We start from the raw sequence: 26,126 nt of genomic DNA on the forward strand, positions 1-26,126 counted from the left end.
GACCCAAGTCGGGACACTGGGCCTGATTCAGACCCGGTCGCAAGCGCTGTGCGCTCGCAACCGGGTTGATGGTGGGCCAGTGCGCATGCGCACGACGGAGCCGGCTCCGTCGTGGGCATGCACGAGACCCGGATAGCGATGGGCAATCCGTCGCTCCGGGTCTCGCAACAAAGGGGGCGAGCTGTCGATGTTGAGTGACAGCTCGCCCCCTTTGGTGGGTGGGCCGGGGGAGTGGCTGCCCAAACGGAGGCGTTCCCTTGTGAACGCCTCCGTTTTGGGGCGGCCCCACTAACATCACGAGTGATGTCAGTGGGAGAGCTTCCGGCTCTGTTAGAGCCAAAATCTCTCTGGGTCTTGCGGCCACGAGACCCTACCACAGGGGTCTCGTCGCAAGCCCGATGGTCGAGATGGTCTTGACCATCGCGACCATCATCATGGCCGCTCACTATAGCTGTGGGTGGTCACCCACAGCTATGCGAGCGGCCAGGAGGCCATTCTAAAAAAAAAAAGACCGGCCCTGATTCAGAGCGAGCGCTCTGTCAGAGCGACCGGCTCTGAATCAGGGCCTCTGTTATACTTGGAACCCAAAAGTTCTGGTGTGTTCGGTTTTCAGCAAAACCGAACTGCTCATCTCTAAGAACATTTAGCAACTATAGATACAGTATAATAACGATATGTAGGAAAATGAAAAACTGGGGGAAAAAAAAGCAAAAGAAGCATTCTTCAGCATTATTTTTTTATTCTTAATTATGTTATAAAAGTACATTTCTTTTATTTAAAATGTATTCATGCACTTGAACAACAGATTGGCTTCTTGGTATTGCACGTCAATACAGTAATTTTGAAAATTAATAGTTTTTGACATTTATATAATTTAGGTTTGGTCTATTTTTTAAATTGTAACTGTCGTATAGGCACCTTTTATGCTTATTGAATAAGCTTCAATTATTTATGCCAAATTATCTATTTTTATTAGGGTTTTAAAAAGCATTAGTTGGTAGCTGTATTAGTGGTTATTAGTAGCTATCGCATTTTTTGTTCCTTTATTTGGCCAAGTTTGTAAATGCAAAGATTTTGACTACCTAGTTAGAGTAACTGAAGAAAAGGTTACAGACTCTAATTTGACACAGTTTGGGTTGATTCTGAGTCGAGAGCAAAGGAAAAAAAAAAGAAAGAGTAAACTTTCACCTGGACAAACAAGGGAGGCAAATACATTTATTGTTTTTGCATGCAGGGTAAATACTGGCTACTTTTGCATGTAGCCCACAAATACTGGACAGCTTTATTTTTACACTGGAATTTAGAAATGAGCTAAATTACACACCCCTCTCACATCTACACTACAGTAAATATCTCTGCACATTTTACTGTACATCTCCACCGCCTGCAGTGCAACATGGTTCTGCCCAGGTATAAAGTTTCTACTTTTTTTTCTTTACTCCCTACTCTAAGTTAGCCCCAATTTTCCTAACCAGGAATGCCATATAATGACTCCATTTACTAAAGAGTTTGTGTAGGTATGTTATTTAGCATTACCGCTCATTGTGGCTTTTAGGGTTTCTTTACTTGAATTTATCAATAGTTTGCTCCCCGGCGAGCGGTAATGCTAAATAACCTGTCAGCGCTGTTTTTTCTCTCCAAACAGCGCTGACGGACAAACATTTTTTTATTACTTTAATGTGCGCATGAGCCGTGGGTGCTGGGCTGGGAAGGAGTCTGTTGCCGCTGCCTTGCAGGGATTAATAGGTAGCCAGCCGTGTGCTGGGCTACTGTGGGAGGAAGGGGGGCCGCCTTTTCTACTATGGGACTAGGGAGGGAGGGGGGCCTCCTGCATATACCATGGGACTCGGGAGGGAGGGGGGCTGCCTGCTGTTACTATGGGACTTGGGAGGGAGGGGGGCCGTCTGCTGATTCCATGGGACTCGGGAGGGGCGGCCGTCTGTTCTGCTATGGGACTTGGGAGGGAGGAAGGGGGATTATCCGTCGACGACTACTACTTAATAGGTAGCCAGCCATGTGCTGGGCTACTGTGGGAGGAAGGGGGGCCGCCTTTTCTACTATGGGACTAGGGAGGGAGGGGGGCCTCCTGCATATACCATGGGACTCGGGAGGGAGGGGGGCTGCCTGCTGTTACTATGGGACTTGGGAGGGAGGGGGGCCGTCTGCTGATTCCATGGGACTCGGGAGGGGCGGCCGTCTGTTCTGCTATGGGACTTGGGAGGGAGGAAGGGGGATTATCCGTCGACTACTGTGGTTAGAGAGGAAGGGCACACCGGCTGCTGAACACTGTGGGTGGGGGGATTATGAGTAGATGCTGGCCGACGGGACCACAGCGCTTGTGAGCTCTGATTAACTGAAGGTTATGGCTGGAGAGTTTCAACGAACACAACGAGCGGTAATTAGCAAATACCGCTCGTTGATAAATAAAGGCAGCCTACTGATGTCAATGTACAAACGGAAAAACAACAACTCTGCATTACGGAGGTGCCAACATACTTTAATAAATACCAGCAGCAGTAGTTTTCACTCGCAACAAGTTTAAAACACCTTAAACTCGTTAGTAAATGGAGCCCTAAATATGTAAGTATAGGAATTCACTTAGGCCTGGGGTTTACCCCACAGCTAATTTCCTTGCACTATTTCCATGTATCTCAGATTTTCTACACTGACTATTATATTTCTATGAATTGCTGCCTTTTGTATTTCCCCATTATGGATCCCATGTCCAGGTATTGCTATTCTCACCCAATTGTTACCAATGTACTATGGCCAAGATGGCTGCTTCGCCTGTGGTACACAGGGGTACAGAGAGGGGGGGAGCGGGTACAAATTACCCGGGCCCGGGCTTGCTGGAGGGGCCCGGCGGGGGCCCGGGTCTGGAACGCCCCCCCCTTACATAACAGCAGCCCAGCACATGCTGCTGTGTGCTGGGCTGCACTGGGAGACTGCTCGCGGCTGCTAAGGAGCAGCCATAGCAGTCTCCTATGCCTGTGGGGGGAGCGATCAAGCTGATCGCGCCCCCCACTGATTATGCGCCAGGCTGAGGGGGCTAAGAGCGCCCCCCTCCCCAGCGCACAGTGCCGCTTCACGGCGCTGCAAAACGTTTTCTTTTCACGGATGGGGGTGTGGCCACGCCTCCCACAATTAGGCCACGCCCCCTTTTTACCCGGGCCTGTCGCAGCTCTCGGCGGGCCTGGTGGTACAATCCATGGCAAATATGATTCTTAGGGTATCTTGTTCTTCGTATATTACATTTTGTACTCTTTATACCCAAAGTGTAATCATCTAACCACATATTTTTATCCCACCCATTGTAAACTATGTAGTGCACCCAAGATGGCTGCCTCGTCTAGTACTTTCCTGGTTGAGATGATAAAGCTGCTTAACTGATGACACTGTTGTTATCTGTTAGTTTTGTATTTCATATTCTAAATCCAGCCACTGTAACCTATGTCTTGTATTGTGCTCAAAATGGCTGCCTCCTTTGTAAGATGGAGTCCCTGCTAATGTAAAGTGCTTTGAATCCATATTCTGAGTGCCATTTCAGAATACGCCTTGCAGGGGCACAGGAGATAAATATAGCTCAAATTGGACAAATATACAACTCACAAACCATAAGGCAACAATAACTAAAATATTAATATTGTCATTTTACCTGCCCCCAACCACTGCTAAATAGCCGTGTCAATAAATAATTGAACACATAACATTTTTGTACTCACAAAGGACTTCCATGGAAATGGCAGGAGACATTGAAGCACCAATATTATTTCCAGCTTGACAACTGTACATCCCAGAGTCCTGTGCCCTGATAGACATTTGTTCACTGAACGTCCAAAGAGTTTTATTATCTTTGGACCATACAATGTTTGTTACACTTGGGTTGCTACTTCCGGCAACACAAGCAAATTTAACCTTGGTTCCTTCACGGAATGTTTTTGAATTTGGTTCTAAGACGATCTTCACTTCCTTGGGAGGATCTAGAAGAAAGTAGACAGTTTTTTTATCATTCAAAAATAATCTTCAGCAATTTTTTTGGTTTAATGAACTTAAGTAGAATAAATTTACAGTTTTGCATAGTCAGCTTCGATCCTTCACGTCTAGTTTGGTGCTTCGCCCTTACCATGTAGTTTCGGGCCAGCCACCAAACAGTTAATCTTGCTCTGCTGAGGCAAAATGAAATATAATCCATACACTTTTGTATTTTTTTTTTAACATACAATTTAGTAACATCATGGTATAGTCAGGTGGAAATATCATGAACTATATTCTAAGTATTCTCAATGAAAAGAGCGCCTCAATGAGTGTATATACTGTAATTGTGCAATGTACTCTGCATTTAGCAGAGGTCTGGTCAATCAGGAAAACAATACGCCTTGATACCAGGCAAATATTATTGTCAGAATTGCAAGTACTGTATACATAGATATATTTACTATCAAGGGACTGGCGACTGGGTTCTACATCATGCACCAAATACAAGTATTTATCATGTTGGGAAACCATGTAATGACTAATCATCCATATTACAAATACAGTATCAGTAGTTTGCTGTGTATGATATGTATTTATATATATCTATATCTATATAATATTCATTGGTCTGTTTGTTGTCTGTCCGGTTATGCATTCGGACACCCCTGCACTGATAGGGATGAAACCAATGCGAGGTGGTCCAGTTGCATCCTGGCCAGGTTTTAGGGGGGGTTAGGGTCCCAGTGAGACCTGCCGTTCGTGTAAACTGGGGAGAACTTTGACCAGGGGAGCCTGTTCTAGGCCTTCCACTGGATGGATTTCGATGAAAACATCACAGAGGGTGGCAATTAGTCTGGGATGCCTAACTTAATAACTGGAAGATTAGCTCCTGGTCGGACCTCCTGATGCTGTACGATGGGCAGAACTTTGACCCGGTGAGCCTGTTCTATGCCTTCCACTGGATGGATTTGGATGGAGGGGTGGCAATTGGTCTGGGAGGTCTACCTTGCAGTTTAATGTATATTTGCACCTTGGCACAATATCAGTATAAAAAAATATATATTCTTATGGTTAACATAGAAAGTTACCACTGATAATGGCAAGAATTGTATCATTTTGTGGACACTAGATGGCTCTGGCTTTCCACACTGAGAGGTAAATTTACTAAGATGGGAGTTCTATTAAGAAGTGATGTTGCATGTAGCAACCAATCAGATTCCAGGTATAATCTTCTACAAGGTGCTAGATAAATGAGAAGTAGAATCTGATTGGTTGCTATATGCAACATCACTTCTTAAATAGAACTCCCGTTTTAGTAAATTTACCCCTGACTGACTGGCCATTGTAGACGTTCTTAGCCATCGTAATACACTCATACAGTATATTCAAAGACATAACATTCTCTCTGAAGACCAACCCAAGTCCAACAATAACCAAGAGGTGTGTATTTCTGAGAAGCCAATTTCATCCATAATACTATATGACATCATTTCTAATGCAAAGAAATATAGTGGCATAAAAAGCAAAGTAATATTAAGGCTCTGAGGGGTCTGGGGGTGGCAACTGGGGACTAAACATGAACAAAAATAATAGTAGATTTTATGGGGACTGTTTATAAATACGGTATGCAGTCGGGAAGCTGGCTGTCGGTATTAGGTCCCGACTACTTAATCCCGGCGAGGGTTAAATGACTGGCGTCTACATCTAGACGCCTGCCATTTTACCGACACCGGGAGACTGGCGCCCGGCATCCTGATCGAAGTGATGCACTGCGGACAGCCGCAGGGGGGGAGGGTTAGATTTAGTGCTCCCGGGGGGACTTAGGGCTAGGCACCGCCCCGGGAGGTTAGGGTTAGGCTAGGGGAAGGGAGGGTTAAGGTTAGGCACCCCCCGGAGGACTTAGGTTTAAGTGGCGGGGAAGGGGGGGTTAGGTTTAGGCACTTAGAGGGGGGATTAGGGTTAGGCACTGGGGAGGAAGGTTAGGGTTAGGCACCCCTAAGGGAGGGTTAGGGTTAGGGTGGGGGAATAGGTTAGTGAATACTTACATGGGGACGATCGGGATTTTCATCCTGTTTGGGCAGCCGCTGTCAGGATTGGGCAAAAAGAACCAGCGCTAGTAAAGATGGACAGTGATATTCAATGATATAGTTGTAATTTATTACATATATTGACACAAATAAAAATAAATATAAATGGCAATGAACCACATGGTAAAACAAGTGACTAGCACTCTTAATATAAAAGTCCCACAGAAATTTCTGGACCAATATTTAGTGTCTCTGATCCTATAGGTAGGACAAATTAGCCAACAGTTATGATATGGAATTCCAATAGAAGATAAAACAACCGTAAAGTGAATGTTGTTTTTAATCCTGCACATAAGTCAGATGAAAAAGGACCTAGGACTCCATTCCCAATATCCAAGACAATGAGGTCTCAAGCAGCCAAGCAGCCAAGTACTCAATGAGTGTGATAGGTTTCAACACAGTCTTTAGCACACAAGGGGCCTGATTCAGAGCCGGACGCAAGTGGCTGCTCGTTCGCTCCGAGCGATGTTTGCCCAACAGCGCATGCGTACGGATCATAATACGCATGCGCGAACCAGTCATTGCGGCTGAAAATTGTTTGTTCGCTAAATTGCGAATGCCTGCTATTTTGAGTGACAGGATGAGGCGTTTGTGGGTGGTAACAGGGGAAGGTGCTTGAAAATGGGGAGTGGAGATCCGAACGCAGGCGTGCTTAAAGGTCAAAACGGGCGTTTTATGGGTGTGCATAATTAATACAGCAGCGTCATTGACCATGTCACTGGGTTATTTTATAGCCAGAACTGCTCGCAAAATTGTGGTAGCAAAAACCAACCCCAAGAATAGCGAGCAGTTCATACCCTGGTCGATGTACTCGATTAATCTAATAAATAGCGGACATGACGTAGGATGCGAGCGGCCAGGGGGCGTTTTTTTCTAAATTACGTTCTCATGTTTTGTTCACTCGTTCAGACATAGAGGCGTGAACAGACCGCAAAGAGCGAACGGTTCATTTAAATAGCCAGCCCCTTTTCCTGAACGAACGTCCGCAAATTGCGAACGGCTCTGAATCAGGCCCAAGGTGCAAATGAAATAAGCTGTTTGTAAATCCACCTGTATTATGGTTCCGGCGCTGCCCTCAGTTCTGTAGAGTTGTGGGGGTCCAAAATTTATGGTCCAATGTGGTCAGGATAATAGGAGTAACCACCTCGACGCGTTTCGCTAGGCAAACGGCACCCAGCTTCCTCAGGAGTGTGTATACTAGTTCACATTGTGGGGTTTGTTAAATACCCTTAGATAATTATCTAATTAGAAGCACATGTAGTGGCAATCAACAACAGAAAGAAAACACTGTCCATCAATCTTATTATAAAACAGCCTAAACAGGGCTAGAATAAGGCAATCCTACTTACCTGCATACATGGGGAATGAAACCTTATTCATTTGAAAAACCACATTATAAAATCATCAATTTAGAAATGAATGCGATCATGTGACAATACAGTATCACGTGATTATATATCGGAATCTCATTAGTCAGAAGCGAACCTCCATAAACTGTATTCAACTGCATATAGGTAATGTCCGGACTGTATCCAATGGTTTGTGTCTCCACCCATAGGATGACGTATTCCGTACATAGCCCGGAATCTGTTAACGGCACATGAAGACGAGACAAAGGGTCTCTCCATAAGTCCTGTGTTTGAACACGTCACAATGCGTGTCAACACCGGACCACATGGCCATAGGTGGCCAATAACACTGTGAAAACAAACAAGTCTCCCTCCGAACACATGACTAATCCTGTGTCCTAAAAGGGGATGCGCAGTGACACCCATAAGGATGGGCCACCCTCCAATAAGATGACTAGAAGGCGTGGACACAACCACCGTTCAGCCCGGACTACATTACCCAGCAGGCATACCTCCGATCATGTGACCTTTGAGGTGATTGGATAGTTGATCTCCATAGAGTTTAGTAAATATGTCTATGGACTGCATATCCCAGCAGTCTCCTTTTCCAATCACGTGACTTATCACTTAGCCTTACTATATGTTTATCAATAAAGATCCATACGTTTCTCACTTGGTGCAGGATAAGTACCAACAACTCATAATAAATAGGTCACATGATCGGAACCTGTAGATAAACAATTAATGAGATTCCTTAACTTATATATAATAGAAATAAATAAATGAATAAATGAATAAATAAATAAAATAAAAGGGGGAGGAGAGGAAAAAAAACATAAATATTGGCTCCAAATACATTACTAATTGATGACAGAGTTGAGCTCAATAGTCTCATTCAAGCCATCCGGATAAAGAGAATTAAATCTGAGCATCCAATACACTTCTTTGCTACACAGTTGATTGAATCTATTACCACCTCTTGCAGTTGATGGTACAGTCTCCAAACCTACAATTCTTAAACCTGATGGGTCACTATTATGTTTATCGTTAAAGTGACGAGGGATGCTATGTTGTGTACTTTTGTTTATGATGTTCCTCCGATGTTCCATAAACCTCGTTCTTAGTGATCTGGTTGTGCGTCCCACATAGAAAAGGTTACACTCACAACTCAATAAATAAATAACGAACTGGGACTCACAATTAATAAAGCTCCTTAGTCTATGTTTGTCATTAGAAGTTGGTATATCCACTTCTGTGGTACATCTAGCCATGTGGGAGCACATGGTACATCTAGATTTCCCACATCTGTAGAATCCAATCGGTTTGTATGGCAACCAGTTGGTATATCTATTTCCCTTGGTTTCAATTCTCTCATTCTTAATAGGTTCAATGTTTCTCAAATAACTAGGAGCAAGGATGTTTTTCAATGATTTGTTTTTTCGATAGATGATTTTAGGTTCCGATGGTAAGATATCTCATAAAATGATATCTTGTTTTAAAACTCTGGACACTTCTTTAGGTTTTAGCAGTTCCTGTCTATTCATCGAGAGTACCTCTCTATAGGACCTATCTAGTAGAGTATCTGGGTATCCTCGTTTTCTAAAAGTCTGAATCATATCACATGCTTGTTTAGAGAACATTTCAACATCGATGGATAGACAGGAACTGCTAAAACCTAAAGAAGTGTCCAGGGACCCGATTAGTGATGAAGATCAGAATAGAGATATATCCTTCATATGCAAATATAATAACAGCTTTCAAGAAATCAAGAGTATTGTGAAGAGGAATTATAGAGTTTTAAAACAAAATATCATTTTACGAGATATCTTACCATCGGAACCTAAAATCATCTATCGAAAAAACAAATCATTGAAAAACATCCTTGCTCCTAGTTATTTGAGAAACATTGAACCTATTAAGAATGAGAGAATTGAAACCAAGGGAAATAGATATACCAACTTGTTGCCATACAAACCGATTGGATTCTACAGATGTGGGAAATCTAGATGTACCATGTGCTCCCACATGGCTAGATGTACCACAGAAGTGGATATACCAACTTCTAATGACAAACATAGACTAAGGAGCTTTATTAATTGTGAGTCCCAGTTCGTTATTTATTTATTGAGTTGTGAGTGTAACCTTTTCTATGTGGGACGCACAACCAGATCACTAAGAACGAGGTTTATGGAACATCGGAGGAACATCATAAACAAAAGTACACAACATAGCGTCCCTCGTCACTTTAACGATAAACATAATAGTGACCCATCAGGTTTAAGAATTGTAGGTTTGGAGACTATACCATCAACTGCAAGAGGTGGTAATAGATTCAATCAACTGTGTAGCAAAGAAGTGTATTGGATGCTCAGATTTAATTCTCTTTATCCGGATGGCTTGAATGAGACTATTGAGCTCAACTCTGTCATCAATTAGTAATGTATTTGGAGCCAATATTTATGTTTTTTTTCCTCTCCTCCCCCTTTTATTTTGTTTATTTATTCATTTATTTATTTCTATTATATATAAGTTAAGGAATCTCATTAATTGTTTATCTACAGGTTCCGATCATGTGACCTATTTATTATGAGTTGTTTGTACTTATCCTGCACCAAGTGAGAAACGTATGGATCTTTATTGATAAACATATAGTAAGGCTAAGTGATAAGTCACGTGATTGGAAAAGGAGACTGCTGGGATATGCAGTCCATAGACATATTTACTAAACTCTATGGAGATCAACTATCCAATCACCTCAAAGGTCACATGATCGGAGGTATGCCTGCTGGGTAATGTAGTCCGGGCTGAACGGTGGTTGTGTCCACGCCTTCTAGTCATCTTATTGGAGGGTGGCCCATCCTTATGGGTGTCACTGCGCTTCCCCTTTTCAGACACAGGATTAGTCATGTGTTCGGAGGGAGACTGGTTTGTTTTCGCAGTGTTATTGGCCACCTATGGCCATGTGCTCCGGTGTTGACACGCATTGTTACGTGTTCAAACACAGGACTTATGGAGAGACCCTTTGTCTCGTCTTCATGTGCCATTAACAGATTCCGGGCTATGTACGGAATACGTCATACTATGGGTGGAGACACAAACCATTGGATACAGTCCGGACATTACCTATATGCAGTTGAATACAGTTTATGGAGGTTCGCTTCTGACTAATGAGATTCTGATATATAATCACGTGATACTGTATTGTCACATGATCGCATTCATTTCTAAATTGATGATTTTATAATGTGGTTTTTCAAATGAATAAGGTTTCATTCCCCATGTATGCAGGTAAGTAGGATTGCCTTATTCTAGCCCTGTTTAGGCTGTTTTATAATAAGATTGATGGACAGTGTTTTCTTTCTGTTGTTGATTGCATCTACATGTGCTTCTAATTAGATAATTATCTAAGGGTATTTAACAAACCCCACAATGTGAACTAGTATACACACTCCTGAGGAAGCTGGGTGCCGTTTGCCTAGCGAAACGCGTCGAGGTGGTTACTCCTATTATCCTGACCACATTGGACCATAAATTTTGGACCCCCACAACTCTACAGAACTGAGGGCAGCGCCGGAACCATAATACAGGTGGATTTACAAACAGCTTATTTCATTTGCACCTTGTGTGCTAAAGACTGTGTTGAAACCTATCACACTCATTGAGTACTTGGCTGCTTGGCTGCTTGAGACCTCATTGTCTTGGATATAGGGGATGGAGTCCTAGGTCCTTTTTCATCTGACTTATGTGCAGGATTAAAAACAACATTCACTTTGCGGTTGCTTTATCTTCTATTGGAATTCCATATCATAACTGTTGGCTAATTTGTCCTACCTATAGTATCAGAGACACTAAATATTGGTCCAGAAATTTCTGTGGGACTTTTATATTAAGAGTGCTAGTCACTTGTTTTACCGTGTGGTTCATTGCCATTTATATTTATTTTTTATTTGTGTCAATATATGTAATAAATTACAACTATATCATTGAATATCACTGTCCATCTTTACTAGCGCTGGTTCTTTTTGCTGTTTCCTATGTGTATTTGCAGGGTGTGACTACCCCTTACTAGCTGCTTTCTTGTGTCAGCGCATCCCTATCAACTATTTCTTTTGCTGTCGGGATTTGAATGGCCGGCCAGGGGTCCGGCAGTAAGTCATACCGATTCCATAAATACATCTTGGTAAAGGTAATTCATCCTTCTTTGCAACCTCTATATATGAACCGATGACATTAGTCCTCTGTAGTCTTAGAAACCAGCAATATTGTTTATAGAGTACAATTACCATTTTCAAATGAGAAAAATATTCAATACTTTACCTCAAAATATTCATCTCTTGACACAGTGGTTGCAGAATTTCTCCACTGGAATTTGTCCTTAAGTGTTCCACACAAACTTCCTCTATCCTTTCCAACTTCTCCCTAATTATACCCCAACCACAGTGCAATATGACTGAATAATTATCCAATCACCATTTATTAACTATTAAATAGAAGCTGATTGGTTGCTATGGGGAACTTTTCCACTTTAGCTCTCTCAAAGGTTTGATACATTTAATGTGAAAGAAGATGGTATTCTGGCTGTCACTAACGGGAGGTGGCAACCAGGTCAGCGCAGCTGGGGGTGTGGCATGACACAAGTGGGGTGTGTCAGGGACTGACACGGCATGGGGTCATGGCCACATGATTGCTTGATCATGGCCCCCCCCATGCTACACAATATTACCAGCATTGTGAAGCAGGTAGCAAGGCCAAGATGACGCGATTGCAACCCCTGTAGTGCGAGTGTGTGTAAGGATGTAGGGGGGGGGTTTCCGGGGGTATTCTGGCAGGTGGCAGTCAACCAGGAGATTTGCCCAATTTTCTGGGCAGCTGGGAGCACCGGCCAATTTTCGGGAGCTTCCCTGCAATTTCGGAAGAGTAGTCTAGTATAAAGAAGATTGAATTTGCACCTCATTACAATAATTCTTTATATTGTGCTAGATACAGTATATATACAGACTCACACTGGTAAGGATTCCGGCTCACGATAATTTTTTTTCTCTCTAAAATATCATCTTACATGACTTTCGTAAAGATAAAATACTCACACATTACGTCCACTTCTAAGGGGGCTGATATCTTTGATCCCAGCTTATTTGTAGCTTCACACATATAAGTTCCACTAGCATATGTTGTTATTGTATTCAACCTATATTTACTGTTGGTACTATTGAAACACTGATTTCCATTCTTGTACCAGATGTAAAGAGAAACTTGTGGATTTGCGTAAGTGGAGCAAGTCAGGGTAACAGTCTCTCCTTCCACTATCTTCCCCTCTGTTTTGATATTTGTGTTTTTGGGAGCATCTGAAAACATTTGTAAAACACAATATGAATTGCAATAAAGAAAGCAGCAAAAATGAATAAAAGAATGGCAATAAAAAAATAAAAAAAAGCCCAGTAAGAGCAGCCAATTTATTTTATAGCTCTGAGTGAGCATTAAACTCTTGGGCTATCCATTATTTAGGGCCTGATTTAGACATGGAAGCTAATTCAGCCACAGCCGTGATATGGACGTTGTGATGTGTATTGAAACGCCCACAGATGGCAAATCCAAGCGGCTATGTACAGAGACGCAGCATTGGATGCAGATCCTTTGATAATCTAACGTCTGAGTAACCCTATGGAATGGACAGAATACTACGATGTGGAACGATTTTTATCGAGTACGGGATCGCAGACGCAGGATGTGATATGCTAAAAAAAAATGGTCGCGACACACCTGCTTTTGTTTGTCATCACTCCCCGTTACCTCCCCCAAGCGGTCACTGACTGTCCATCACACTGCGTGTAAAAAGTCATTGCAAGCATCCACGGTAATGTATCTTAACGCATGCGCTGTGCGACTTAGATGCACGGGCAGATTACAGATAATCTCGGTATTGTGTACATCTCTGAATCAGGCCCTTAGCTAATCAGATTTATTTGTCTAGCGGCAGTACTTTTACATCTTAACATAGCAATTTCAGAATGGACCTGATTACTTACACAGCATAGAAATCTCCACAACCTCCGACTTAGTTTGGGCCACAGAGTTTTCAGCCTCGCACTGGTATTTTCCTGCAACTTTTACAGTAATTGTGTTTGCACTGGGATACACTTGTCCACCATTTTTGTACCACCTGAAGGAATGAACTGGCGGGTTGCTAGCTTCAACAGAACACTCCAGGGTTATACTTTCCCTTTCCTCGAATGTTTTTGAATTGTTAGACCAGATCTTGACATTTTTTGGAGCATCTAGAAATACAAATGTGACAGTATACATCCGTTTTGTTATTTGGTCGTTATGGGAAAATAAATATAGAAATAAAAGCAAAGATGAAGAGTAGAGGTGAGGCGCACAGGCACAGTAGCACTACTGATCCCAGCTGTGAACTGAATGTGCTTCATCCCAGACTGTTGCTACTAATAAAGGTAAGAAACTGGAATCAGTGTAACCGACATTTAGATCCTAGTTGGATGGCTTCATCCTGCTCGTCAATAAGAACTTGCGTAATAAGAGATGGAGGTAGGAATGGACCAGTGGGGCGGCAGTTTTGGGTTTTCTAATATGACACTTGGACGTTAAAGGCCTGATTCTGAGTCACACGCTGTCACGCCTTCGGCCAATTTCTTCACATCTGAGATGCCCACTTGCAGCATCTTGTGCCTGTTGAAATCTGCCTCGGTGCATCTTTGGATGTACCATCAGGTGCACCACCGGATGCACTGTAAGGTGCAACATCAAGACAGTCACCAGCTCTACGGCAGGTCCAGTTTCTCAGTCTGAGTGTAACGTACGGCCTCAGAGATTGTGCTTCCTTACTCACAGTCACTGTCAGCGACATGCCTGCGACGCACCTGCGTCTGTCTAACCACCCACCCTGTTACTTTCCAGGTACACCAACTGATATCCACATTCCCTGCATCCGAATATGTTCTGCAGCTCTTTGCGGAAAAAAATCAGGAGGCATGCGCAGTGCACCTCAGGCGCATACGCTGTACTAAAAACATCAACCAACTGCACTCAGCATAGCGTGTGACTCTGAATCAGGCCCCAAGGAGTAACCACAGTAGGGTCAAGTTAGAGTTCTACGCATCTCAGCTGCAACTCCACTCGTGGCTTAATGGGTGTAACTAGAGGCTGCTGGGCGTGTGCACATAGTATATATGTGTGCTGTGTCAGTGTAGACAGACTACTCAGAGTTGTGCGTTTCCAGAGATCCATCTGATTTCTGATGGATCCCTCGCACCAAGGCTAGGGCTGGTGCAGGTCCTGATAGTGATGGCAGATACTTTCACAGGCGGGTGGATGGAGGCAGATATGCAGATAACTCTGTATACAGGTGAATGCTCACCTTTATCTAGGAGCACGCAAGGTGGCCGTAGGAGCAGACCAATGTCATGCATACGTGAATCGGGCCCTAAGTTTTGCTGGCCTCTTAGACAGAGAGATGCAGACAAAATGTCTTTAATAGTAATCAAGAGGAGCAAATCTACTAACAAAATTGTAAAAATTTTACCTAAATTTTATAATGGAGTCATGAAATGACGGAACTTTATTTTTTTTTTACTTTTTAACTCGTATGGTGCGTACACACTGGGCGGAATTACCGAGCGATTGCACGATTATGACATCATAATCATGCAATTGCTCAGTAATCATGCACAAATCGTGCACTATAATGATGGAAACGACCAGCGATGCGCGGTCCAGCTGGTCGTTTCCGGCCATGTTCAGGAACGATGGATGGAGCTTACACTGTACGACACATCTTTCAATGTAGGCACTACAGGGGATCAGGAACGACTGTACGATTACGATGTCATAATCGTACTGTCTTTCCTGATTGCCCAGTGTGTACGCACCATTAGGTCCTTGTTCTTCAGGCAGAGAAAGCGATATACGGTCTTGCATCTGCTAACATTCGACTCAATCTAATGTAATGTAATTCATTAGAAGTAACCAAAGCGCTGACTGTACAATGTTCCAGTTCCGCTTGTGCTTCACAGATTGACAGAATGACTCTACGCATTGTGAGCCTGATGCAGAGTTGAATGTATGCCTTAGCAGAGCAGATCTTCCATGTTTCACACCTTGCATGCTCTGCAACTGTGCGCACACAAGTACAAGTGATGCAGAGTTGTATGCATGTCAAACGCATCGATACTTGTGACTGAAGAAGTGTAACCTAGCTGTACTGTAGTGTCCTCATGTAGGCAAAGTGCAATCCGTGCGTGTTGACACATTTTGGGCCATATGGCATTGGACATACGCATAAATGCACCTCTTTCCAGGCAAATTGTTTGCCTAAAGTATAGGCTGGCCCCGGTGTGCACTGATGCAGATGACTAGTAGTATGATCAAGCATCCATAAGGGCGTGGGCGCTTTGCAAATACCTACAACTCTGCATACGGGGAATATTCATATTTTTCTCCATGCATGCAATGCGCCCAAATTCTGTCCAACTCCTCTTTGGGGCCCTATATTGGTAAATTTGCATTTCACAGCATTTATAGTCTATGAGGAGAACCGGGATGATCATGGTCAATTCATTACACTGGTTGTTCTGGTTGAGGTAGTGGTGGGAACACTTATGGACAAATTCCACTGATAAAACGTGCAAACTTTTTGCTGTTAAAACAGAACAAGGCAAATAATTTACGAAAACATTTTGAAAATTGTGCTCAGTATAATCTGAGGTTACAGTGATGTTAGAAGATGACTTATGGCTCATAACCAGGGAACATTCAAATTATCTCTGAATAAATAAAATCATTTTACAATAGCATCTGTAAACTTGGAAGGCTACTGTTTTGGTGCTCCTGATAGTTGTGTGGGACAGCAGGGGCGGGACTAGTGGAGGTCAGCCCATGCGGATGCTGGTAAGAAGTGCCAGAGTATGTAAAGAAAAACCCCATAAGGGCTTTCAGTTCCAGCCCCCATGAATACTTGGAAACACAAAGTAGTGGCCCCTGGAAGAACTGACACTTCTCACCAGCCTCCACCCCAAATTTTGCTAAATGGTTTGGTGACTTAATGTTACACCCCTATGGACCAATATTTATTACTGTGTTGAATATGTGATAACTTGTCACAGATATCTGATTAGTCAACATCTGATTAGCGCAGGTTATTTAAAAACGGGAAATAATCTGCACCAAAGTGCATCATTCACAAAAAATTTAAGAAACTAATTTTAAATTAAAGTAATAATAGTTATGTCAGGTGCCATCACAGTTCTGTATGCATGTTATGTTACTGGAGCATCAGAGCTACCAAAAAAACTTACACTTCACATTGAGCTGTATGCTTTTGCTTTCAATTTTCTCTCGGTCCCTTTGATGAAAAAGACATGTGATGGTTTTGTTGTGGTCGGTCCACGACGGACAAAATGTCAGAGAGGTTTTGGTGTTTACATCACCAGTGTCATGTTTTATTTCAGTCTTAGTTGTACCATTTACATCTTCAATCCAAGTCAGGTTGATGGTGTAGAGAGGACAATAATATTTTATAGAGCAAGTTAGAGTCACAAACTGCGACTCTGTTATTTCAGGCACCGATTCTATTCCAAAACTGGGCCCAGCATCTAGAAAAAATAAAGTTTCAGTATTCTGGTTGTTATTAAAAGCTCTTCAGACAAATTTATCAAATTGCAAAAACACCCACGTAACCTCCATAAGCTATTCTAGTCAATCACCTTCCCTCTACACAGTTCACACAAAACTTACATGTGTTCTCTTTCTACACTCACACAACTCTCTGAACCCAGGTCAAAATTGCTGTGTGACTGGATCATGTAGCTCACCAAGCATTTTTTTGCAATCTGGCTGGACAAATATTCAATATGGGGCACTTATCCTTATGTATCAAATTCCTATTTCCCTACAGACTGAAAGTTTCTGAGTAGGGCCTTCTTACTTACTTTGCCATCTGTTATTACCCAGTCTTATTTCACTACTGCTTAGTTGTAGAGTTGTAAATCAGAATATGCTGGCACTATGTAAATGAATGTTAAAAACTAAATAAGTTTCTATTTGATTTGTCACTGGACCCCCTCATCAGATCCTTTTTCAATGAAACTAGATGGAAAGGTATTCAACTAGCGCAAATGGAAATCAAATGTTCTGCATTTGCAGATGATCTATTACTATACTTTGCGGACCCACACTTATCATAACCATATTTGAAGAGTCTATTTGACTCTTTTGAATTGATATCCGGATTTAAAATCAATTGAACAAAAAACTGTAGCTTTGGCCTTTTTTCCGGAGGCTAAATTAGGCTGGGGAGATCAATTTCCTTTCAAATGGGCTACCGAGGATTACATCACTTACTTGGGTATCAAGATACCATTACACCCCACCAAACTATATGATACCAATTTCTCTCCCCTTTTATCGCGGACTATATCGGATTTTAATAGATGGTCACATCTTCCTCTATCCTTCCTGGGCAGATGTCACTTGTACAAAATGATCTGTTTTCCTAGATTTCTCTATGTTTTAAAAATGCTCTCGATAATACCATCCAAATCAGACTTAGTAAATTTAAACAGAGCCCTGACAAAATTTATATGGGCAGGTAAACGCTCGAGAATATCGTTGCTCAAATTGCAGCAAAAACGGGACCTGGGAGGTATTAATCTGCCATTCTCCGCACCTATGCTTTGGCGGCAAAGTATAGAGTAGCACTTGATTGGATAGGAGGCTCTGATGTTTACACGAAGCGACATATAGAACAGGCCTTTATCCCTGATTGTAACATGATCTCCTTGTTGCACACCCCCTTAATATCTTTCCCATTCTCGATAAAGGAAAATATCCTAATACAGTCCACATGTATGGCGTGGAGATTAACAAGATCTAGTTTGAAGGTGTCAAAATCTAATTAATTATTTTTACCACTATGGGGCAACCCAAATTTTATTCCAAATGTAACCTCATCAATCTTTAAGGTGTGGCATGCGGCAGGACTATGCTATGTTTATCAGTTCCTAAATACTGATTATCTCTCCCCTATTTCTCGCTCACAGCTACAAGATAAATTCCCTCTTCTTCCAATACCACTACAGGTTGAGTCTCCGATATCCAAAATGCTTGGGACCAGGGGTATTTTGGATAACGGAATATTCCGTATTTTGGAATATGTGCAAATCATAATGAAATATCTTGGGAATGGGACCCAAATATACAAACAGAATGTATTTATGTTTCATATACACCTTATACACACTGGATCTCATTCAGAGTCGGTCGTTGCGGCCACACGGTCATACACCACCGATGTTCGCTGAACTGCGCATGTGTAAAGTTCGCAATGCGCGTGCGCAAAGTAGCTGCTACGATCAGAAATTTCTCTCTCCTTGAACACAGTCAGGTCGGTAGTTTGATTGACAGGATGAGGCGTTTGTGGGTGGTAACAGGGGAAGGTGCTTGAAAACGGGGGAGTGGAGATCCGAACGCAGGTGTGCCTAATTATGCGAACGGCGTTTTATGGGAGTGCATAATTAACAAAGTAGTGTCATGGCACACGTGACATGGGAGGTTTTTACACTGACATGATCGTAGTGCTTAAGAGAGGGTATGGTCAACCTTAAGCTCTACGACCAGTTCCGATGGTTCCCGATGGTCTCGATTAATCCTTATATGGCCGGAGATGCTGTGTAATGCGTACGAGAAGGGGGAGTATTTTTTGTCTTCCGGCCGCTTCCTCCCCTTGGTCGGCCAGCTAACGATCCGATCTTAAGGACGCAACATGCGAGTGCATCATTTGCATATCCGGCCCCTTTTCCCGTACGACCGTGCGGCCGCAACGACCGACTCTGAATGAGGTCCACAGCCTCAAGGTAATTTTATACAATATTTTTAATAATTTGTGACTTAGACAGTTTGTGTACACTGAACCATCAAAAATCAAAGGTTTCATTATCTCAGTCATGCCAAAATCATTCCGTATTTCGGAATATTCCGTATTTCGGAATATTTGGATATGGGAGACTCAACCTGTATTTCCCTTTTTACAAGCGGTGAGTTATGCTCAAAAAGTATCACAAGGCTTAAAGTTAGATCAACTTTGCTCCCTAGACAGAATGTTGTTTTTTAAACCTAAACACTCCCTCTTCACCTCATCCATCTATGCACATTTACGTTCTACTCTAAATTTAGAAACTGGTTTGATAGGATTATTAAAATGGAAGTTAGACTTTTCTGACCTTTCCTTGACAAGTATTCTAGAGGCCTATATAAAACTTAATAAAAATTTCTCCTCATCTTCCTACACCAAAATGCACCAGAAAATTTTACACAGAGCATACTTCACCCCAAAATTAAAATTTATTATTGGAGACGCAGTATTCCAACTGCTACAAATGTGGTACTCCAGAGGCAGATATTAAACATTGCTTTTGGTATTGCCCTCAGGTTCAAGTGTTCCGGAAGTTCATTCAGGATTATATTGTTAACTGTTTGAAGATTAGGTTTAAAATAACTAAAGAATGGTTCTTTTGGGGTATTTACTCCATTAGAAGTAATAATAATAATAATAATAATAATAATAATATAATTATAATAATTTTATTTATATAGTGCTTTTCTCCCATAGAACTCAAAGTCGCTTTACAGACATCAGAAAACATGGTACATTGTACAAGGATTTGGTGTTGCAAAAAAAAATAGAAAACCACAACCGAGATAATTAAAATCAACCGAAAACCTAGAGAACAGAATAAACAGATTGCAGGTTTGGTGCAGACATTTTGTGAATTAACTTCTATGGGTTATATATTCCACCCACAAAGGTACCACATGAGGAAGCCATCTTGGGCGCATTATGTAGGATTACCCTGAGTGGAATAGGTTATGCCTAGAAGAGATGACACAAAATGGGTGGTTGTAGCATCCTGATGCTAGGAGTAAGGTCCCAACATGATAGTCAGGTCCATGTAGCTCTCATCCCATCCACAAGTGTACCAGGTGAGGCAGCCATGGTGGGCGCACTACGAAGTTTCGACTGTGGGTGATAGACCATACAAGGACCCAAGGAATATATGGGAAAACTGACACATGTGTGGCAGTATGATATAACCTTTGTGAATAGATCCACAGGAAGATCCTACCCATGAAGGATGGACTTCAGTGGATGTACTATATAGCACAGCTGTATAGCATACAGTGGATGTATAGCACACCAGTATATCATACAGTGGAGGTATAGTACAAAACAGTGGATGTATAGCACACCAGTATATCATACAGTGGAGGTATAGCACACCAGTATATCATACAGTGGATGTATAGCACACCAGTATATCATACAGTGGAGGTATAGCACACCAGTATATCATACACTGGGGGTATAGCACACCAGTATATCATACAGTGGAGGTATAGCACACCAGTATATCATACAGTGGAGGTATAGCACACCAGTATATCATACAGTGGAGGTATAGCACACCAGTATATCATACACTGGGGGTATAGTACACCAGTATATCATACAGTGGAGGTATAGCACACCAGTATAGCATACAGTGGATTTATAGCACACCAGTATATCATACAGTGAAGGTATAGTACACCAGTATATCATACAGTGGATGTACAGCACACTAGTATATCATACAGTGGAGGTATAGCACACCAGTATATCATACAGTGGATGTATAGCACACCAGTATATCATACAGTGGAGGTACAGTACACCAGTACATCATACAGTGGAGGTATAGCACACCAGTATATCATACAGTGGGGGTATAGCACACCAGTATAGCATACAGTGGAGGTATAGCACACCAGTATATCATACAGTGGAGGTACAGCACACCAGTATATCATACAGTGGATGTATAGCACACCAGTATATCATACAGTGGGGGTATAGTACACCAGTATATCATACAGTGGAGGTATAGCACACCAGTATATCATACAGTGGGGGTATAGCACACCAGTATATCATACAGTGGATGTATAGCACACCAGTATATCATACAGTGGATGTATAGCACACCAGTATATCATACAGTGGAGTTATAGTACACCAGTATATCATACAGTGGGGGTATAGCACACCAGTATATCATACAGTGAGGTATAGCACGCCAGTATATCATACAGTGGATATACAGCACACCAGTATAGCATACAGTGGATGTATAGCACACCAGTATATCATACAGTGGGGGTATAGCACACCAGTATATCATACAGTGGATGTACAGCACTCTAGTATATCATACAGTGGGGGTATAGCACACCAGTATATCATACAGTGGAGGAATAGCACACCAGTATAGCATACAGTGGAGGTATAGCACACCAGTATATCATACAGTGGAGGTATAGCACACCAGTATATCATACAGTGGAGGTATAGCACACCAGTATATCATACAGTGGATGTATAGCACACCAGTATATAATACAGTGGATGTACAGTACACCAGTACATCATACAGTGGAGGTATAGCACACCAGTATATCATACAGTGGAGGTACAGTACACCAGTACATCATACAGTGGGGGTATAGCACACCAGTATATCATACAGTGGAGGTATAGCACACCAGTATAGCATACAGTGGATGTATAGCACACCAGTATAGCATACAGTGGAGGTATAGTACACCAGTATATCATACAGTGGATGTACAGCACACCAGTATATCATACAGTGGATGTATAGCACACCAGTATATCATACAGTGGGGGTATAGCACACCAGTATATCATACAGTGGAAGTATAGCACACCAGTATAGCATACAGTGGAGGTATAGCACACCAGTATATCATACAGTGGGGGTATAGCACACCAGTATATCATACAGTGGGGTAGCCCAGTATACATAGTGATAGCACACAGTATATCATACAGTGGAGGTATAGCACACCAGTATATCATACAGTGGAGGTATAGCACACCAGTATATCATACAGTGGAGGTATAGCACACCAGTATATCATACAGTGGAGGTATCAGTAGCACACAGTATATCATACGTGGAGTACCAGTAATACAGTGGGGGTACAGCACACCAGGAATCATACAGTGGAGGTATAGCACACCAGTATATCATACAGTGGAGGTATAGCACTCCAGTATATCATACAGTGATGTATAGCACTCAGTATATACATGAGCACTGTATAGCACACCAGTGATAGCAAAGTATCATACAGTGGAGGTATAGCACACCAGTATAGCATACAGTGGTCATAAGTGGTATAGCACACCAGTATAGCATACAGTGGGGGTATAGCACACCAGTATATCATACAGTGGAGGTATAGTACACCAGTATATCATACAGTGGAGGTATAGTACACCAGTATATCATACAGTGGAGGTATAGCACACCAGTATATCATACAGTGGAGGTATAGCACACTAGTATATCATACAGTGGAGGTAGAGCACACCAGTATATCATACAGTGGAGGTATAGCACACCAGTATATCATACAGTGGGGGTATAGCACACCAGTATATCATACAGTGGATGTATAGCACGCCAGTATATCATACAGTGGATATACAGCACTCCAGTATATCATACAGTGGATGTATAGCACACAAGTATATCATACAGTGGGGGTATAGCACACCAGTATATCATACAGTGGATGTATTGCACACCAGTATATCATACAGTGGAGTTATAGTACACCAGTATATCATACAGTGGGGGTATAGCACACCAGTATATCATACAGTGGAGTTATAGTACACCAGTATATCATACAGTGGGGGTATAGCACACCAGTATATCATACAGTGAGGTATAGCACACCAATATATCATACAGTGGATATACAGCACACCAGTATATCATACAGTGAGGTATAGCACACCAGTATATCATACAGTGGATGTATAGCACACCAGTATATCATACAGTGGGTATAGCACACCAGCATATCATACAGTGGATGTACAGCACACAAGTATATCAAACAGTGGGGGTATAGCACACCAGTATATCATACAGTGGAGGAATAGCACACCAGTATAGCATACAGTGGGGGTATAGCACACCAGTATATCATACAGTGGATGTATAGCACACCAGTATATCATTCCGGGGAAGGTACAGCACACCAGTATATCATACAGTGGATGTATAGCACACCAGTATATCATACAGTGGATGTATAGCACACCAGTATATCATACAGTGGGGGTATAGCACACCAGTATATCATACAGAGGATGTATAGCACACCAGTATAGCATACAGTGGAGGTATAGCACACCTGTATATTATACAGTGGGGGTATAGCACACCAGTATATCATACAGTGGATGTATAGCACACCAGTATAGCATACAGTGGATGTATAGCACACCAGTATATCATACAGTGGAGGTATAGTACACCAGTATATCATACAGTGGAGGTACAGCACACCAGTATATCATACAGTGGAGGTATAGTACACCAGTATATCATACAGTGGGGGTATAGCACACCAGTATATCATACAGTGAGGTATAGCACGCCAGTATATCATTTAGTGGATGTACAGCACACCAGTATATCATACAGTGGATGTATAGCACACCAGTATATCATACAGTGGATGTTAAGCACACCAGTATAGCATACAGTGGGGTGGAAGTACATTTTACAGAACAGGGAATAGTAAATACAGAAAGCAGTGCTGCAGTTTGGGCATGAGATTTCCGGGTGACTGAAACATGTGAAATATGAAACGCACTGAATGAATAGATCCACGTGTTTGTTCATCCTGCCCAAGAAAGAACCATCCGAGGCAGCCATCTGGGGCGCACTGCGTAGGTTTCATCTGGCAGGGTGTGCAAGTGGCGGAAGTATAACGTCCAGGTGGAGAAAAAATAAAAAATAATAAATGGTGACTGTATTTTAAATTAAAACCATGTTAAACTTAAACAGAAATTAAAAAATGATAGAGTGTTCTGCAAAAAGCCATAGCGGCTCCTAAGGGCAACCGCATTTTACTTACTAAATTGGCAGCAGCTGCTAAAAGGTTCATTTTATCACAATGGATCTCATCTGATCCACTTCCCGCAAATTTATTCTATACCAAATGTTCCTTTTTATTTTATATGGATTGGACAGAAGTATCTTTACATAAAGAAAAACAGACGGAAATCTTTTTTGAAACATGGCTCCCCTATATTCATACAGTTTCGGATGTATTAAAAGAAGCATTAAGAAAATGCTTTGGTTTAACGGAATGGTATCAATTGGAAGTTCTGGGTTCAGGAATAGCTTTCTAAATGATGCGGTTGGCCTTATGACCAAATATGGGACTCATATATTTGTTTACACCCCCTTTCTGCTGTATATCCTACTGATATTTATTTGTTTGTATGTTATTGGATATTTTATATGAAATATTTGTATCTGACATTGTGTTTTGTATTTTGTTCTTTGTGTCAATCTGTCAATAAAAATTGTTTGAAAAAAAAAACTAAGGGCCTGATTCAGAGCCGTTCGCTATTTGCGGTCGTTCGTTCAAAAACAAGGGGTGGCTATTCAAATGATCCGTTCGCAAATTGCAGTCTGTTCACACCTCTAAGTCTGAACGAGCGAGCAAAACATACGCTCGTTTATTTGATAAAAACGCCCCCTGGCCGCTCGCACCATACGTCATGTCCGCTATTTATTAGATCAATCGAGTACATCGTACAGCGTATGAACTGCTCGCTATTCTTGTGGTTGGTTTTTTCAACCTCTATTTTCCGAGCAGTTCTGAGTTAAAAAAAACCAAGTGACGTGGTCAATGACGCTGCTGTATTAATTATGCACTCCCTTAAAACGCCCGTTTTGACCTTTAAGCACGCCTGCGTTCGAATTCCACTCCCCCGTTTACAAGCACCTTCCCCTGTTACCACCCACATACGCCTCATTCTGTCACTCAAAATAGCAGGCACTCGCTATATAGCGTACAAACAATTTTCGGCCGCACTGACTGGTTCGCGCATGCGTACTAAAAACCGTACGCATGCGCAGATGTGCGAACATCGCTCGGAACGAGCGTACGGCCGCTAGCGAGCGGCTCTGAATGAGGGCCTAAATACATAATTGATATCGTTGCTATTAAAAGACTTAGGGGGCATTATAAAAACAAGTGTAAAGGGTAAATATTGGCGCTGCCCAAAGAATCCAAATGGGATTGCAGCTTTAATTTTTTCTAGTTTAGTGACAAAAATGAAAACAAAGACTGAAGTGGTTGCTATTGGTAACACAACCATTCTACATATGCACGTTTTAGAGACTTTCACAATTTTATATAGCAAAATAAATATTTTAGTTAATTATATTGGTTTGTAAGCCTTTTTACATATGTCATAAAAAAATGAAATAGGAACAAAATTATGTAGATGTAAAAAATAAAAAATACACTTTAATGAGATCTGTATTTTTTCTAACTACCAAAAATAATATTTATTAGGATACATTTGAGTAGAAGAGAACAATAGGCAGCAGTTTGGCGCTACCATTAGGTGAACCCAGACGATTGCCTATGGTGCTAATTTCCAATCCAAAATGTAATTGGAACACTAACAAATACATATATTGATGCATTTACATTGCAAGATACCATTGGCACACACCAGGCATATGTCACATAAACTTATACCCATGTTTTTACTAGAGATGTGTGCGGACGCCCTGTTGTGGTTTTGGTAAAAACACCCTCA

The 26,126-nt window shown here is 41.9% G+C and overlaps 1 protein-coding gene across 1 annotated transcript in view; it reads right to left on the reverse strand.

Annotated features, from left to right (window-relative positions):
• LOC148509075 (B-cell receptor CD22-like) overlaps positions 1-26,126 on the reverse strand; it is a 78,791-nt gene that overhangs the window by 19,338 nt on the left and 33,327 nt on the right. The window contains exons 3-6 of the mRNA XM_088443617.1: positions 16,723-17,019; positions 13,438-13,686; positions 12,499-12,756; positions 3,723-3,980 (exon numbers count right to left, since the gene is read on the reverse strand). Of these exons, the coding sequence (XP_088299743.1) occupies positions 3,723-3,980; positions 12,499-12,756; positions 13,438-13,686; positions 16,723-17,019 (1,062 nt within the window). The remainder of the gene's footprint in view (positions 1-3,722; positions 3,981-12,498; positions 12,757-13,437; positions 13,687-16,722; positions 17,020-26,126) is intronic.

This window comes from Taudactylus pleione, unplaced genomic scaffold (assembly GCF_031769625.1).
Source record: "Taudactylus pleione unplaced genomic scaffold, aTauple2 ptg000332l, whole genome shotgun sequence".
Classification (NCBI taxonomy): Eukaryota; Metazoa; Chordata; class Amphibia; order Anura; family Myobatrachidae; genus Taudactylus; species Taudactylus pleione.